This window comes from Scyliorhinus canicula, chromosome 6 (genome assembly GCF_902713615.1).
Source record: "Scyliorhinus canicula chromosome 6, sScyCan1.1, whole genome shotgun sequence".
Lineage (NCBI taxonomy): Eukaryota > Metazoa > Chordata > Chondrichthyes > Carcharhiniformes > Scyliorhinidae > Scyliorhinus > Scyliorhinus canicula.
In genome coordinates this window covers 139,446,006-139,463,138 of record NC_052151.1, presented here as the reverse complement: position 1 = coordinate 139,463,138, position 17,133 = coordinate 139,446,006, and the positions used below count along the sequence as shown (strand labels likewise).

Sequence of the window (17,133 nt, the reverse complement as noted above, 5' to 3'; positions counted from 1 at the left end):
AACTTTTTTAGATGATATTAAATCTTCAGGAGGATAGAGACATAGCAAGTGAAAGTTAATCCAAAGAAGTGTGAAATTAGACATTTAGGTAGGAATAATGAGAGGCAATGTAAAATAATTAGGACAATTTTATAGAACAAAAGTGGGTGCACGTGCATAAATCTTTCAAGGTGGCAGGATACATTCAGAAAACTTTTAACAACTTATGGGATCCTACACTTTAGACAAGTGTTTGAGGGAGATGGAAGTGGATGACTATGATTACAAAGTTAGTTGAAAAAAGTGGGAAGAAGATCAGGTGGAGCATTAATACCAGCATGGACTTGTTGAGCCGATTGACCTGTTTCTGTGCCATATATCCCATGCTTATTAATAGAGTAACCGGGTGCAAAACCTAGATATGCTGAACTGATTGAGCTTATAATAGAGTATTATGTTCCGTTCAGGGCAACAAAGTTTAGGAAGAATGCTCAGACCTTGCAGAGGATTTAGAGGTGATTTACTAGGATTTTATCAATGTTGAGAAATTTCAGTTGCGTGGAGTTACTGGAGGAGTTGCTATTGTTATTAGAACAGAGGAGATAAAGACAAGATTTGATACATGTGTCCAAAATAATGAATGGTTCTTTTAGAGCGAATAAAGAGAAACTGTTTCTACTGGCAGAAGGGTTGGTGTGCAGAAGCGATTGGAAAAATAGAACCAGATGAGACCTGGGCAAACATTTTTTTTTCACAGAGTGTTTTGTGATCTGGAATACTCTACCTGAAAGGGTGATGGAAGCAGATTCAAAAGTAATGGTGAAAATGGATTTGCACAAATATTTAAAGAGGGAAAAATTACAGAGCTATAAGAAAAGGGGAGTGGCATTAATTAGATCATTGTACTTAAGAGTTGCTCAGGCACACTGGGCCAAATGGTCTCCTCCTTTACTGTATCATTCCATTATTCTTTGCTAGCATAGCATGGAGTTATCTAAATTTGATACTAATTTGGCAATAAATTTGGTTCAAAATGGTCTAAGTAAAGTTGTGAGTGGTAGTATTGCCATTGAGCTATGGGAGTTCCCTTGTCAGGCAGGGGTTGAAATTTGCTGCAGGCAAACCCTGCATATAACGTGCTATATTTGTCTTGTAAGTGTAATGTGTTGGTTAAAAAAATGCAAAAGGGTTTTTGATTTTTGGCTTGGTAACTCTAATTTGCCTAGCGGAAGTTAACAAATTTAACTAAAATTAAAACAGCCACATCTAAGATAATCAGTTATAAAATGCTAAATAGCATGCATAAACTGGGGTGGATTTCTCATTTAAACATTATTGAAGATCTTACTCTATGATTTATCATTCTGGTTCTGCATCTGTGATATTCTTGTATTACTTTTATTTCCTTGCAGGATTTTATCTCAATAGCAAGCAACATAACAAGACAAAGAGAGGATGCCAGAGAAAACGTCGAGTTTGATTCAAGTCTATTAATGAAATCAGTTGAAATATTCAGTGACTTTTTTGAGCCACCTGAAAAAGAATTCAGCGTATTATTTCCGAACATTGAGTTAAAAGGAAAACAATTTGATGTTGAACCCGAGGACAGTTATTTTCAGAGGTTTTCTGAAAACTATACCGCAGAGATAGATACCAAAGCTTTGAAAGAAAGCATGAAAAATAATTCTTTCAAAATATCAAGCATCCTGTATCTAAATATAGATGACATTTTACCCCAAAGTACAAAATCAGGAGGACTTTCAAAAGATTACTTCATAAACAGCCGGGTTCAATCGACTACGTTGAAAGTAAACACGAGCGGAAAGAAAACAGACATTAATGTATCTATCAAAATGTTTTTTCCTCCAAAAGAACCAAATGGTGATTTGAAAACTGCAAGGTGTGTTTTCTGGGATTATCACAAAGGCGGCTGGTCACTTGTAGGTTGCGAAACAAAAGTTTCTGTCAATGGAACATACTGCACTTGCAATCACTTAACACCCTTTTCTGTGCTCATGTCTCGCAGTGAACGACTAATTCCATTTCTTGACGAACTTACCTACATAGGAGTGGCGATTTCCATTGGGTGCCTGGTATTATTTATCACTGTTGAAATTGTTGTGTGGAAGACAGTTGTCAAAACCAGTGTGACCCATTTCCGTCACACCACCCTCATCAACACTGCGATTGCTTTGCTATTTGCCCAATGTTTCTTTCTAATTGGTGCGATCCATTCTGTTAAAAAGAATGAAACCTTGTGTACAATTGCAACAATATTCTCTCATTTTTTCTTCCTTTCAGTATTCTTTTGGACACTGACACAAAGCCTAACACTTCTCTACCGGCTTCTCTTTGTTTTTCATCATGTGAGAAAGTCAACCTTTATGTCTTTTTCGTTTTTTGTTGGCTATGTTTGCCCCCTCGCAATAGTGATCGCTGCAACCACAACCTTCATAAGCAAAGGGAAATATAAGAAGGATAAAGTCTGTTGGCTAAATGCCAAACCGTCTGGAGAATTCACCGCCTTTTATACATTCATCATACCAGTTGGATGCATTATTGGATTCAATATGTTAATTCTGATAGTGGTCATTATGAAACTAATGAGGCCATCTGTATCAGAAGGAATAAGAAACAAGGAGGACAAAGAAACAATTACAAAAATCGTTAAAGCCATCCTGATTCTCACTCCAACTTTTGGATTGACCTGGATCGTTGGATTTTCTCTGACGGAAGATTCTCATGATTTTGAGCATTATGCTTTTGTTCTCTTAAACTCAATTCAGGTAAAGTACATATCAGGGCCAATACTGTAGCATTTAATAACATGAACTTTGACTGGAGATGATAATAACAATACATTACCATTTCTCTTCAAGGGTTTGTTTATTTTAATAACAGCCTGTGTCACAGAGATCAAGGTGAAAACATTTGAGCTTCATTTTTGTGAATTTAAGCACTTTTGCTTCTTTTGTTCAGAATTAATTTTAAATGTTACTTCTTTTTGTGAATTGTAGGTACGAGAAGCCTTCATAAAGCGGGTGAAGTCAATGGTAAGTCTTATTTCTAAACCTGAAATTACATCATAAGTAACAAGATGAACAAGTTAAATGATTGCCTTGATAAAAGTCTTGGAACAGAACTTTCAGCTAAAATGATGCAAGTGCATGATTTCATTTGTATGTTGTGGAAATCATTTAGGGATTGAGGTGGGCAAAGACAAGTTAGGATATGAAATGGGAAAGGGTTAATAAACTCTAGCTGTTCAACCCAGAGAAACTGTGACTAATATTTCCTGTCAAAATGGGATGGACATATGTCATCTCTGGTGAAATTTGTACTATCTACGGTCACAATCAATATTTGCAAGAGGCAGACACACACTCCATTCCTGATGCAGAAGAAGTCCAAAAAGTGTTCCAAGCCTACTGTTTGCCGAGAAACACTGAGGAAGCTGAAACTGTTGGCTTGGGAGACAATAGTTTGGTCAGCTCCAAATGTGATGCGAGAAAAAACATTTTCACGTAACAAATGGTTCGGGTCTGGAATGCACGGCCTGGAAGTGGTGGAGGCAGGTTCAATTGATGCATTCAAGAGGGCATTAGATAATTATTTGAATAGAAACAATGTACAGGGGTACGGGGAACATGCAGATTTGGAGAACCAGTGCAGACAAGATGGGTCGAATGGTCTCCTATGCTGTAACAATTCTGACATTCAGTGATAATCTTTTCAGGCTTGCACCTTATCCTAAACATATAGGCAACCCAGTTGGGAAAAGTAAGAAAGGTGTACATTGATGTAGTGCCTTCATGACTTCAGAAAGTCCTAAAGCACTTTGCAGCCAATGAGTAATTTTTGAAGTGCAGTCTCTGCAATTCTTATGGGCCAGGGTTTAGAGAACCCCAAAGTGTATCATAGAGTTCACCTGACCCACAACTTTTAATAGATTGTGGTATGGGGAGCACACGGCCCACTCTACAGGTGTGGTACAGCAGAAATGGAAAAGTATTTTTTAAAGCAAAACAATGTTTATTTTATGAACTCAAGTTAACCTTTTTTAAAACATCTGAGCAACCATCAATTCAAATACTTCCACCAAAGAATACAACACTAAGTAATGCTTAATAACTTCCCAAACAACATCCAGAGGACTTAAGAAACACCTTTTAACAGAAGCACATTAGGTTTACATTCACTACTGAGAACATTTATAATTCTGAATTCACCAAATGATCGAGAGATAGTCTTTTGATGGCAGAGAGAACAGCAGTACACCTGCTTGGTCTGGCTTTGGCTCCAACACTGAAAATGAAACTAAAACACACCCTGCAGCAAAGAGCCTAAAACAAAAGTAAAAAGCTGACGGACAGCCCAGCTCCACCCACACTCTGACATCACTGATAAACACCCATTTCTTAAACCTACATTTCTTAAGCACCCATTTCTTAAAGGTACTCTCACATGACAGCAATATCCATGACCCATGCAGATTCAGTTGCATGCTGGACAGTATCTTTGAGCGAGGTCAAAGAGTGGAACTAATTTTGGGTGAATGATGAGGCGGTGGTTCTTTATTATGTTTGCATTCTACAATTCTGTCTATCTAAATCAAGGGATAATTCCTGCTGTATAAATATTAATTTCTGTTTCTGTTTCGGTAAAATTTTAAATGCTTTCTTGCTAAGTTTTTCAAGTCTTTGTGAATGGGAAGACTGATGTTGCACAAGGCACGATGGTGACAGCGTGAACAGTGACTGAGCAATGTGGGACAGCACCAGCATCCATTTAGTTGAATTGGACTTATGCATCCCTGGGTTGTCCTCGTGATAGCATTTAGCTGCATATCATGATCTTTGTGTGGTGGCTGAAAGACCATGAGGCAGAGCAACTTTGGTTCAATTTGCAACAAAAAACGTCTTTTATAACAAGTTACATACATGTTCTTTGAAACAATCAAAAAGATATTAACACAATACGTTTTTAATTTTTTCAGATCTATCAAAGTACACCTGAGAATGTATATTCAAAAACATCATCTCATTCAGTCGGGAAATAAGGTGTGTAAAATCAGTGGGAATTGCACAAATGCTTTAGGAACACAATAATAACAAAGTGAGAAAAGTCTATCGCTATTCCTCAAATATATAATCTACTGTATTCTACTTTTAATGCTCCCTGTTCGTAGCAATCATTCAGATATGGTGGTGAATTTTCGAATGGACAGGATCAGTTCCATTCAGACGGATGGATGTGGAAGGAAATTAATCTGAAATCAATTTTGTCAAACCTCATTTGACTTGACATTCATTCTTTCAGAGGGCCTAAAGCTCTCTTCACGTTCTATTATTCATTAAAGCATATTAATCATATAAAATAGTTAAATTATGATTAAATTACAGTATGTTGGTGTTGTGTTATGTAATTTGGAATAACACAAGCTGCCACTTGATGCAGTTTTGAGTAAAAGATGCTCCAGACTTTGAAGTGAGTTCAATGTGTTTTATTGAACTATTAACACAGTTCTCAATGAGTTCAACTCTCAGCTAGTATGAATGTAGTAACTCAGTCTAACTGAACCAGCCTTGCTCTAAGCCACGTGCTGGGGTGTGATGCTGAGGATACACCCTGTCTCACTCTGTAGATGTTGGTCTGTGGAAAGAGGCAGGGTGTGAGTACTTCATCCCTTTTATAGTGAGACTGCTCATTGGTCGTGTCCTATTCTATGTGTTCATTAGCTGCATGTTTGCATATCATGACATCTCCCCTTTTTAAAAATGTTTTGTTGGCATACGTGAATGTATTTACACGTGAATGACGGAGGACAACAGAACAGAGCAAACAAAACAAATGTTCACAAGTCCAGTCTCTGAGGCTTGCATCTGATCCTGGTTGACCTCCGGAGAGGTTGCGGAGGGGACAACGACGCTTTAACAGGCGGGATGGAAGCCTGACTGGTCGTCCCGTGGTGCAAGGTATCAGGAGGTGGCAATTCAACATATGGAAATGGAGGAGAAAGTGGTTGCAGACAGGCAACTTTGCGCAGTGCCCGTTGATTCCTTTTCACAATGGAGCTATCCGCCATAACAATGACAGCCGGGGCAGATCACCAACCATCCGGGGTAGCACGGCCAGATTGGTGGTATGGGCACTGAGCTGCTGCATCTTCTGCAGCACCAGGAGGTGATCCAGGTTGGGTAGGTGTATGGCTGGAAGCTTCGTCCGCAGGTCCCTGTTCATCAGGAGTTGAGCCTCCGACATGCCAGTGGATAATGGAGTCGCCCTGTATGCGAACAGTGCAAGGTGTACGTCGGAGGCAGAGTTCACGGCCTTGCAGATGAGCTGTTTCACGATGTGCACCCCTTTCTCAACTTTTCCATTGGACTGCGGATTGTGCGGACTGGAGATGACATGCTGGAAATTGTATTACCTGGCAAACATGGACCATTCTCGACTGGTAAAGCACGGGCCATTGTCGCTCATGTTGGTGATTAGGATGCCGTGCCTTGAGAACATCTCCTTACAGGCTTTGATGACGATCCGAGAGGTGAGGTCCAGGAGCTTCAGCACCTCAGGGTAATTCGAGAAATAGTCGATGATCAATACGTAGTAGCGACCATTTGCATGAAAGAGGTCGATGCCAACCTTGAACCACGGAGAGGTCACTCTGTCATGCTGTTGGAGTGTCTTCTTGCTCTGTGCTGGCTGGAACCGCTGACAGGTAGCACAGTTCAGGACCATGTTTGTGATGTCCCAGCTGATGCCGGGCCAGTAGACAGCTTGCCAGGCTCTGCATCTGCACTTCGCGATGCCCAGATGTCCCTCATGAATCTGGCACAGCACCAAGCTCTGGAGACTGAGTGGAATATCAATCCTGTCCAGCTTGAGGAGGATACCATCAATCACTGTCAGGTCATCCTTCACATTGTAAAATTGTGGACACTGTCCTTTCTGCCAACCCTGGTGAGGTTGTGGATGACGCGCTGCAAGAAGGGGTCTTTGGCTGTCTCATGACAGATGAGACCTTCTCATCTGTTGCCAGGAGAGTGCTAACACACAGCTGCACCTGTGATTCTATGTGCTGGATGATCTCCAGCGGCTCACTGGGTGAGGTGACGGAGCGGGACAATGCATCAGCGATGATGAGCTCCTTGCCAGGTGTGTACACCAAGTTGAGGTCATACCTCCTAAATTTAAGCAGGATCCTCTGCAACCGAGGCGTCATGTTATTCAGGTGCTTGTGGATGATGTGGACCAGAGGCCTATGATCCGTCTCGACAGTGAATGTCGGCAGGCCGTAGACATAATCATGAAATTTGAGGATGCCTTTGAGAAGACCCAAACACTCCTCAATCTGAGCATATCTAGTTTCAGTGGGCATCATCGCCCTTGATGCGTCGGCTACTGGTGCCCAGGATGATGTGTCATCTCATTGAAGCAACACCGCACCGATGCCATCTGGACTCGCATCTGTGGATATCTTTGTCTCATGGTCCGGGTCGAAGAATGCCAGGACTGGTGCAGTAGTGAGCTTGGCTTTCAGCTCCAGCCACTCTGTCTGGTGTGCCGCCTTCCACTCAAAGGCAGTTGACTTTTTCACCAGGTTGCGTAGGGCCGTGGTGTGTGTGGCCATGTTTGGAATGAACTTGCCCAGAAATTTGACTATACCCAAGAAGTGCAGCACCACCTTTTTGTCCTCAGGGACCTTCATCGCCTCGATGGCCTTGATTTTGTCTGTGTCCGGGCTCACACCATGCTGTGAGATCTGGTCGCCTCAGAACTTGAGCGTCGATGTACCAAAACATAATTTGGACCTGTTTAACTTTAGGCCGTTGGCATGTACACGGCGGAATACCTTCTGGAGACATGTTCTTCAGGGGTCGTGGACCATATGATGATGTCGTCCACATACACACAAACTCATACAATGCCTTCCATCATCTGCTCCATGATGCGATGGAGTATCTCCGATGCCGAGATGATGCCAAATGGCATGTGATTGTAGCAGTATCTGTCAAAAGGCATGTTGAAGGTGCAGAGCCTTCTGCTGGAATCTTCCAGCTGGATTTGCCAAAATCCCTGTGATGCATCCAATTTAGTGAATAAGCGCGCATGTGCCATCTCACTCCCTCTTCGGGATGGGGTAGTGTTCCCACTTGATATTCTTATTGAGATCTTGGGATCAATGCAGATGTGCAGGTCCCCCGAAGACTTCTTTACGCACACCATCGAGCTGACCCAGTCAGTCAGTTTGGTGACCTTGGATATGATGCCTTTTTGCTGAAGATCCATGAGCTATGCCTTCAGGCGCTCTCTCAGTGGAGTAGGGACACGTCGTGGTGCGTGGACCACTGGCTTGGAATCAGGTCGTAGCAGAATCTTATATCGATATGGCAGTGGCCCATCCCGTTGAACATATCTGGATACTGGGCGAGAATGTCGCCAATGCCGGCCTGATGATCCACATGGGAGGATGTTTTGGTGTAAACCCTTTGAATGAGGTTCAGCTGCTTGCAGACGTGCGCACCTAGTAGGGATGCCCTATCCGGCTTAACAATTTCAAAGCGTAACCATGCTTGTGTATGGCGGTTGGATACGTGCAAATGGCAGGATCCCAGTGCCGTGATGGTATTTCCGTTGTAATCCAGGAGCTTGCAGGCAGCTGGAGGGACCGTGGGGAGGCTTCTTAATGCGTCTGAAGTTTGCTGTGAGAGGAGGTTGGCAGAGGCACCTGTGTCCAGCTTGAACTGGATGGGGCAGTGGTTGACCTTCATCACTGCTCACCATTCGTCCTCGGAATCCACAGCTAGGATTGACTGGACTTGCGATGAGTCTGGTGTGATATATTCACACGTTGTAATAATGCCCACTCGGTAGGCGTTGTCCAGGCATTCATCATCTGGATCTGTTGCACTGCCGGGATCAGAATCCTGTCAGCGTTGTTGCACACTCCGGATGCACCGTTGTCGGAATTGGGAGCGCTGGCTCCTGACTGGTGGTGCAGATCTTCACAGGGCTGCATAGTGGCCTGGCTTCCCGCAGTTTAAACAGCATCTGCCTGTTGCAGGGCATTGTTTCTTTAAATGGGTGTTGCCACAGTTCGGACACGTCATGACGTCAGCGTCCTGACACTCCATGCATCGTTGCACATGCGCAGTGCGGTTCTCAGATGTCTGCACCTGCGCAGTGCGATTTTCGGCCGCTTCGTTTTCCCGTTCGAATCACGCACGTGTTGGGCCCCAGGAAGAGCGTGCAAAATGGCCACTTTCATCAATGTTGAGGCACTGCATCCGGGAGATGGCCTGCACACTCTTCGCCTCGTGGGAGGCTAGTTTATCATTTTCTGCTGTTTTGGACTGGGAATAGCGATTTTCAGCGTGCTCATGCACTGTGCATGTTTCAATCGTGACTGGCAGGGTCATATGCTTGATCTTCAGTAACTGCTCTCTCAGCGGATCAGAGTGAACTCCAAAAATGATTTGGTCTCTGATCATGGAGTCAGTGATATCACCAAAGTTGCAGGATTACGCTAGCAGTCTAAGGTTAGTTAAATATGAATTGAAGGATTCGTCTTTACCTTACAATCACTGCTGGAATATGTAGCACTTGAAGATTTTGTTGGTGTCCACCTCACAGTGGCTGTCAAACTTGTCCAGGATGGTCTGAAACTTTGTCTTGTCCTGGTCTTCGGCGAAGTGAAAGGAGTTGAATCTTTCCAAGGCGTGATCACCCGCTGTGGTGAGGCGAAGAGCTATCTTCCGTGCATCAAACGCACCATTGAGGTCTGATGCTTCGATGTAAAGCTGAAATTTCTGCTTGAATGTCCTCCAGTTGGCACTGAGATTGTCGGAGGTCCTGAGCTGGTGAGGAGCCTGAATCTTTTCCATTGTGCCGGTATATATTCGCTGGTGGTCACGGATCTTGCTGAGTTGAACTAAATAAATTGAACAGACTCCCGGTATCATGTTGTCTTATGTAATTTGGAATAACACAAGCTGCCACTTGATGCGGTTTTGAGTAAAAAATTCCCCAGACTTTGAAGTGAGTTCAGTGTGTTTTATTGAACTATTAGCACAGTTCTCAATGAGTTTGACTCTCTGCTAATCTAAATGTAGTAACTCGGTCTAACTGAACCAGCCTTGCTCTAAGCCACGTGCTGGGGTGTGATGCTGAGGATACACCCTGTCTCACTCTGTAGATGTTGGTCTGTGGAAAGAGGTGGGGTGTGAGTGCCTCATCCCTTTTATAGTGAGATACCACCTCTGAGTGTCCTGACTGCTCATTGGTCGTGTCCTATTCTATGTGTTCATTAGCTGCATATTTGCATATCATGACAGTTGGTTTTTGATCTAGAACTGTTGATCAACAGTGGAGTGGAGCTCCGCCCAGTGTGATCTAGGTCTTGCCCTCGCATGATCCAGAACAGCAGATTTAAATGAGCCACTCGTCTTTTACCCGGCCCCGGGGAGTCAACCTTTTAAAATATATATCCAATTTTTTTCATGGGTTATCTTCAAGTTATCTGCGTTGGAAGAATTTTTTAAAAATGAAGATGTGTGTTGAAGTGGTTTGGCAGCACAACATGCTAAAATGACTTAATGTTTCTCCTATTTTTGTTCCCCTATGTACCCATTGTGGATTGTGGTGGTGTATACCAGAACTAAGTGGGTCAAAGGCAAGGTTTCAAGGTGACCTAAAGTGCATCATTAGCCAGTTATATAGGGCAGTCTGGGTTTCATTCTCCGTCCTGGGTGATGTTTCGCTTGATATTCTGTTGACTTTGACCTCCGTAACCAACGCAATCTCCGCATTGACATTTGGGACCTCAACCAGGCTCCGTTTAACACTGGAGTCCACAAACATAAAATAGGCGTGATGGCACCATGGGAGTCTCACAGGCCATTAGTGATCCCCGGGTGGTTGAGGATAACGCAGGGTAGTACCCTGGCACTTCTGCTGGCACCTGACCCCTGGCAGTGCCAACCTGGGCACCTTGGCACTGCATATCTGGTACCCTGGTGTCCACGGTGGGGCTGCTGAGGTGCCAGGCTGGCAGTGCCAAGGTACCCAGGTTGGCACTGCCAGGGGTGAGGCTCAGGGACCACCCAGGGAGAGGAGGGTAAGGGGGTTCCAGGGGCCACAGGAAGGTTGGGGGAGGGGGAGGGGTGAAGGGCTGTGTCCTGAAAGCAGGGGATGGCTTGAAAGGGGGTGTGCAGAGATAATGGCAGCTGGACAAAATGGTGTCCCAATCTGCAAGGCGCCTTTGCAGGAAATCTGCTGAAGTGTGGGTAGAAACTCCCCGAGGCCCAAAAGAACTGGCTGACTGCTGGTGTATAGCGCTGCAGCTGCCGAGAAACACCTCGCCAAAACACGCCTGGAAGTGGAATTTGATTTATGTCCGCTGGATCACACCCTGAGTCCCTGAAAAACTGCATTTCTGTCTTCAAGAAGCAATTTGCTGCACAATCTGTAAGATAGAAGGGTTTTGTGTTATTGAACTAAATTCATCAGGTGAGTGGAGGCCTTGATGTCAGGGTGAAACATGGGTTCCCAGGTTGCACTCGGTGGACTTGGCAATTTTATCACAAGAGGCCACCTAATGGATAGCCTGCGGGCCTGCCATCAAATGAAGGCGCAGGCAGACGTGATGGGCCGAAAGGCCTTTTCTGTACCATGACTCGATGACTTTCCATGCTGCCATCCAAATAACAGGACTGGCAGCTCTGAAACCTCAGAAGAGCCATTAGGAAAGATGACTGTTGCTGAGGTATGCAGAGACTTCAGGCCGATGAAGTAAACATTTTTGCAAATTCTTGGGGCAGGGTGTTGGAGGGTAAACCTCACCACTGGGAAGTTGTGACCATATGATTAGTGGCCTCTTCATGCATGGGAAATCACAGACAGCAAAAAGTGCCTTCACTATGATCTTTGGTTAGGTGGATTAGCCATGCTAAATTGCCCTTAGTGTCCAAAAAGGTTAGGAGGGGTTATTGGGCTACGGGGATAGGATGGAAGTTAGGCCTTAAGGGGTCGGTACAGACTCGATGGGCTGAATGGCCTCCTTCTGCACTGTATGTTCTATGTTCTTGTTCTATATTTAACCACGTTAATTAGCTATCTGACATCTCCGGGGGGGGGGGGGGGGGGGGGGGGGGCAGGCTGTCTGTTCATTTGCAGCCCTGCCATTGTAAAATATCCCAACATTGGCACCACTTCATGGACTTGATCTGACTTGGTGCCAACATTTTTTTTTGGCCCCTGTGCCTCCCAGCCTGCCTCGTAGGGGCCGGTAAAATTAAGCCCATAGTCTCCTAAATGTGGTCATCCAGGTGCAGTGTTGCATGGGGATAGTGTAGAAGGGGAAATGTGGCTGATCACCTGCACAGTCAAGAGAGAGAGAGAAAGGGATTCCCCGAGTAGTTGAAAGTATCTTTAAATACATCATTGCCCAAAGTCAAGTACAGCATTATTTTGAAGTGTGAGGTAGACGGTTGGCTAAGATTCAGGGTCTTGAGAAATGTTGTTACACCACCAGAAAAAGGGCCAGAAAGGAGGTTGTGGAGTTGGCAATCTGCAAGAAAGAAATGGGTGATCTTATAATTAAACAAATACAGATGCTGTTCAGCAACCATAACTAAAAGTAGGAAATCTAATTAGAAAGGCAGGAAAGCAGACATGTTGGCCTGATTTGCTTCAGTGGAAGTAGGTTTGAGATCTCAAAGGTAGAGTTTAAGGAGTTAAGGACTAAATCTAAATCTAATGATAACTTCTGAGTTGCATCTTGTGCCATGTGCTTGGCAGGCTGGAGGGGAAGATTAAGAACATTCTTATGCATGAAATAAATAGAACGTTTATGATTGAGGTCCCTATCAACCATATTCTCTGGGATTCAACAGTCAGGAAAAAGAAATATTGGAAGAGCTAATATGGAAGTTGCAGTGTCTGAATAGATGCAATCAAGAAACTAGAAAAATAAACTGGAATTCCTATAGGAAGCAGGATGTAAGGAATTGGATTTGAGGTAACAGACTGACAGTGAATATTGGTTGGTAGCTTAACACTAAAAATGGAGACAGAGGAGTCAAGTATCAGAAGGGAAGCGTCAGAGATAGACCATACAAAGGTTAAAATTGGAAGCAAATTCAATAACATTTTAAGTCATGTTAAGAATAGGGAAACAGTACTTACACAGTCATCAATGTACCCGAGAAAGAGGTGAGGAAGGGGACTGGAGGATGACTGGGTATGGTTGGTGGTGCCCTATTCTGTGTCCATTCTGCTTCCTGTATTTCCTCTTTCATCCTTTTCCCTCCCTCCCAAATCCCTGTCACCCTCCATCCCACCAGCCTCCAATACCTCTTCCTCTTCCCTTTAACCATTCCAAAGGGATTGTTGCCTCTGTTATACCGGGTCCATTCCTCAGTCACTCCACAACCCCTCCCCTTTTCACATCTCCTTTCCATCCAAGTGAAAAGGATGATGCATCTTCCTTTTTACCTCCTCCCATCTCACCATTTTAATGCAGATCGAGGTGCCCTTTAAAAACATGCCCCAATCTCTGTGGAGCTGGCATTGCCCCACCAGCAGGGCTGGCGGAAACCATGCCACAACTTTTTTTTTGCCCAGAATGCCAGAGAATCTAAAGGGGAAACCCGGCTGTGCAGCTGTAGGGCTACACACCAGTTTCCTCGCCTCAGCCAGCACTCTGTGCACAAAGTGCAAGATTTCACCCATTAACATTATTTTTCCACAGATGCTGCCACACCTGCTGAGAATTTCCAGCATTTTGTGTTTTTATTTCAGATTTCCAGCACCAACTGTATTTTGCTTTTGTACCATCGCCTGGGTGTTTAGAAATTCAGGAATTTGAGATTTGAAACTCTGTATATTTTTATACAAAAAGACCTGGCAGGGATTTATGACTGAATTTTGCTTTCTGGGTTCTGTTGTCATTTATAACTGTTACGGATTGGCTGTGATAATTTGAGATAATTAGAAAACTTTAACAACACCCTTACAACATGTCCAAATAATCACTCAATGCTTCTATTGTATATTTATTTATATTCTTTTTTAAATTTAGCGTACTCAATTCATTTTTTCCAATTAAGGGTAATTTAGCGTGGCCAATCAAACTACACTGCACATCTTTGGGTTGTGGGGGCGAAACCCATGCAAACACGGGGAGAATGTGCAAACTCCACACAGACAGTGACCCAGGGCCGGGATCGAACCAGGGACCTCGGCGCCAGGAGGCAGCAGTGCGCCACCGCGCTGTCCCCACAATGCTTTCATGAAATAATTAATAAATAAATGACCATCCTGAATAATTTGTTCATACATAAATATATAACTATAAGTTAATGACATATATGAAAAAGAGCAACCCCTGCTCTTTCTAGAAAGCACTTGAGAACAAAGAGCCAGCCTTTTAAAACTAACTGCGATTAGGAAACCACTTCTTCCCCTGATTTAATGGATCCCTGCAGAGCTATGTAACTTAACAATCCAAATCTCCCCTTTGAAACATTTTTACGTGAAATTTAATTAAAACAATGTAGTTCAAAGCTTTTGCCTTCCAGACACACACAGGCTTCAATACTTTAATGGGAAATGAAATTGACTGCGAGAAAACCACTTCAAAAGTTTCCACCACTGTAAAGGGACTACTTTTACCTTCACCTCACAAACCTTTAAACTTGGCATGCTAAGAGACATTTAAAGGGTTCAGAGGTACAGATGGGATCACTTTCACTTAATTATGAGAGATATTTGTGATACTGAGTGACTTTTTAATAGGTTTAAAGGCTGCAGATGGGGAGAGTAGCCAAACAATCACCTTCGCAGGAAAGAGCCCCAACCTGAGAAACTCCAGCACAGCACAAGCCCCCCTTACCCCCACCTCCCATGAAGGACGCCCCCCCCACCTCAGCACTGGAGGCAATTGTTGGAAGGATGCTTCTCCCATTGCCATCCCTCAGACTGCAGGTCACCAGGATCACGTTCCTCTGTATTTGCATCAATTTATGCCAGCGGGACTCTCGGAAGTGTGGGAGGGTGGGGAAGGGCGGGGTTGGAACATCCCAGTTGGCATATGAATTGGTCATCTTGCCCATCAATAAGAGTTAAACAGCTCTAATGAGCTATTTGAATGTTCCCGTCGGGTTGGGGCGGGAAGCCCTTCGAGGACATTGGGAAACACATTGGGCGGGATTCTCTGATCCTGAGGCTAAGTGTTGACTCCATCGTAAATGCCGTCGCGTTTTACGACGGCATCAACAAGCCCCCAGGAGCAGCGATTCTGAGCCCGACAGGAGGCCAGCATGGCACTGGAGCGACCCACGCCACTCCAGCTGCCGATATTGGCATGAAATGGGCGCCACGGGTCTGCGCATGCATGCTGCGACTGGCGGGAATGCATGCACGCGCACTGTGACCGGTGTGATTGCGCGCATGCACGTTGGCTTCCTTCTCCGCGCCAGCCCTAACACAACATGCAGTAGGGCTACAGGGTCCGGCGCGGAGCAAAAGATGCCTCAGCCCGAGAGGCTGGCCTGCTGATCGGTAAGCCCCGATCGCGGGCCAGGCCACAGCGGAGGCCCCCCCAGGGTCAGACCCTCCTTTCCCCCCTCCCCCCCACCAAGCCGCCCCCGAAAGGATGCACGCCGAGGTCCCGCTGGTAAGACCACACGTGATTGGCGCCGGCGGGACTCGGATTTGTTTTGCGGCCACTCTGCCCATCCTGGGCGGAGATTCGGCAGGCGGGCCGCATAGAGCGCCTCCCGACTGGAACAGCGCCAATGCCGCCGATTCTCCGCTCACCAGAGAATCGGCGAACTGGCGTCAGGGCAGTGGCAGCGATTCGCACCAGGCCCGGCAATTCTCCAACCCGGCATGGGCTGAGTGAATCCCGCCCATTATGGCTGGCAGGGCGGGAAGCATCGCGGTTGGTTTGTCACCCAGCGTCAATCCCAATTTTGGCCCGCTGTGGGATTTAGCAATTAACCATTGAGAATTCAATTATTAGTGGACAGCCCCAGAGAATCTCGGCCATAGTCTTCAATGAGAGCTGTGAGTTGTATAACTGTTATAACCTAAAAGTGCATTATCGGTATTGTTTTAACTAAATTATTTTCTCTCGCAGATTATGAAGACTGGACAGCCGGAATTTCTACAACAGTTGACTCGGCAGTTTCTTTAATAATTTCCTTAGTACCGCCTTTAGTAAATATATATAGCTACATCTTTTCCTGCTTTCTGTTATGGCATATAAAAAAAGGAATTAATTGAAATATTTTAGTATTGGTTGAGTTTGATTTTATGAAATATTGATTCCAATCTTAAAGTAGACATATTTTATTATCTTACAACATATTATTCAAATGTTAGAACTCAATGGTAATGAAGAGAACACATTTGGACACGATTGACTTACTGACTCGCTCTAACATGCAGATTTGCCAGAAAGTGATCGGGAAGTGCCAGAAAGTGGGCAGAATTCACATCGTAACGTTTCGCGTGATTGTGTTGAATCTGATGCGGCGTTGCGAGCCGGGTAGATCCCGGATTTCAAAGGCCATGCTGCGCTGTGGGAGCTGCTTTTCCAGCATAGCGTGGCTATTAGATCGCGCCCAAAATGTCTGTAATAACAGTAATTTTAAGTTCAAATATAAACTGAAGGAAAACTGCTGATGGCATTCCTGAACAGTTATAGAATATCTTATGTATATTTACGTCGAATCATCTGTTGGAGTAAAAGCTTATATTTGAATTATTTACTATTTGTTTGATATGTTATGGAAGAGGATGATATTTCTGGTTCTGTTTTACTGGAAGGTAAATTGCGTACTGAAATTTATGATGTTAAGGGACGGCATGGTGGCGTAGTGGTTAGCACTGATGCCTCAATGCGCCGAGGACCCGGGTTTTATCCTCTCCCGGGTCGCTGTCCATGTGGAGTTTGCACATTCTCCCCGTGTCTTTGTGGGTCTCACCCCCACATCACAAAGATGTCCAGGGTAGGTGGATTGGCCACGCTAAGTTGCCCCTTAATTGGAAAAAAATAATTGGGTACTCAAAATTTTTTTTAAAAATTTATGATGTTAGACCAGAAACAAATTCAATGATTCCATAAAAAATCACCGATATTCTCCA

General features: G+C 44.4%; 1 protein-coding gene across 1 annotated transcript in view; it reads left to right on the top strand.

The window, feature by feature from the left end:
* LOC119967535 (adhesion G-protein coupled receptor F3-like) overlaps positions 1–16,384 on the top strand; it is a 103,577-nt gene extending 87,193 nt beyond the window's left edge. The window contains exons 10-14 of the mRNA XM_038800216.1: positions 1,392–2,765; positions 2,859–2,900; positions 2,997–3,032; positions 4,976–5,039; positions 16,124–16,384. Of these exons, the coding sequence (XP_038656144.1) occupies positions 1,392–2,765; positions 2,859–2,900; positions 2,997–3,032; positions 4,976–5,038 (1,515 nt within the window). The 3' untranslated portion in view covers position 5,039; positions 16,124–16,384. The remainder of the gene's footprint in view (positions 1–1,391; positions 2,766–2,858; positions 2,901–2,996; positions 3,033–4,975; positions 5,040–16,123) is intronic.
* Positions 16,385–17,133: the final 749 nt, after the last annotated feature.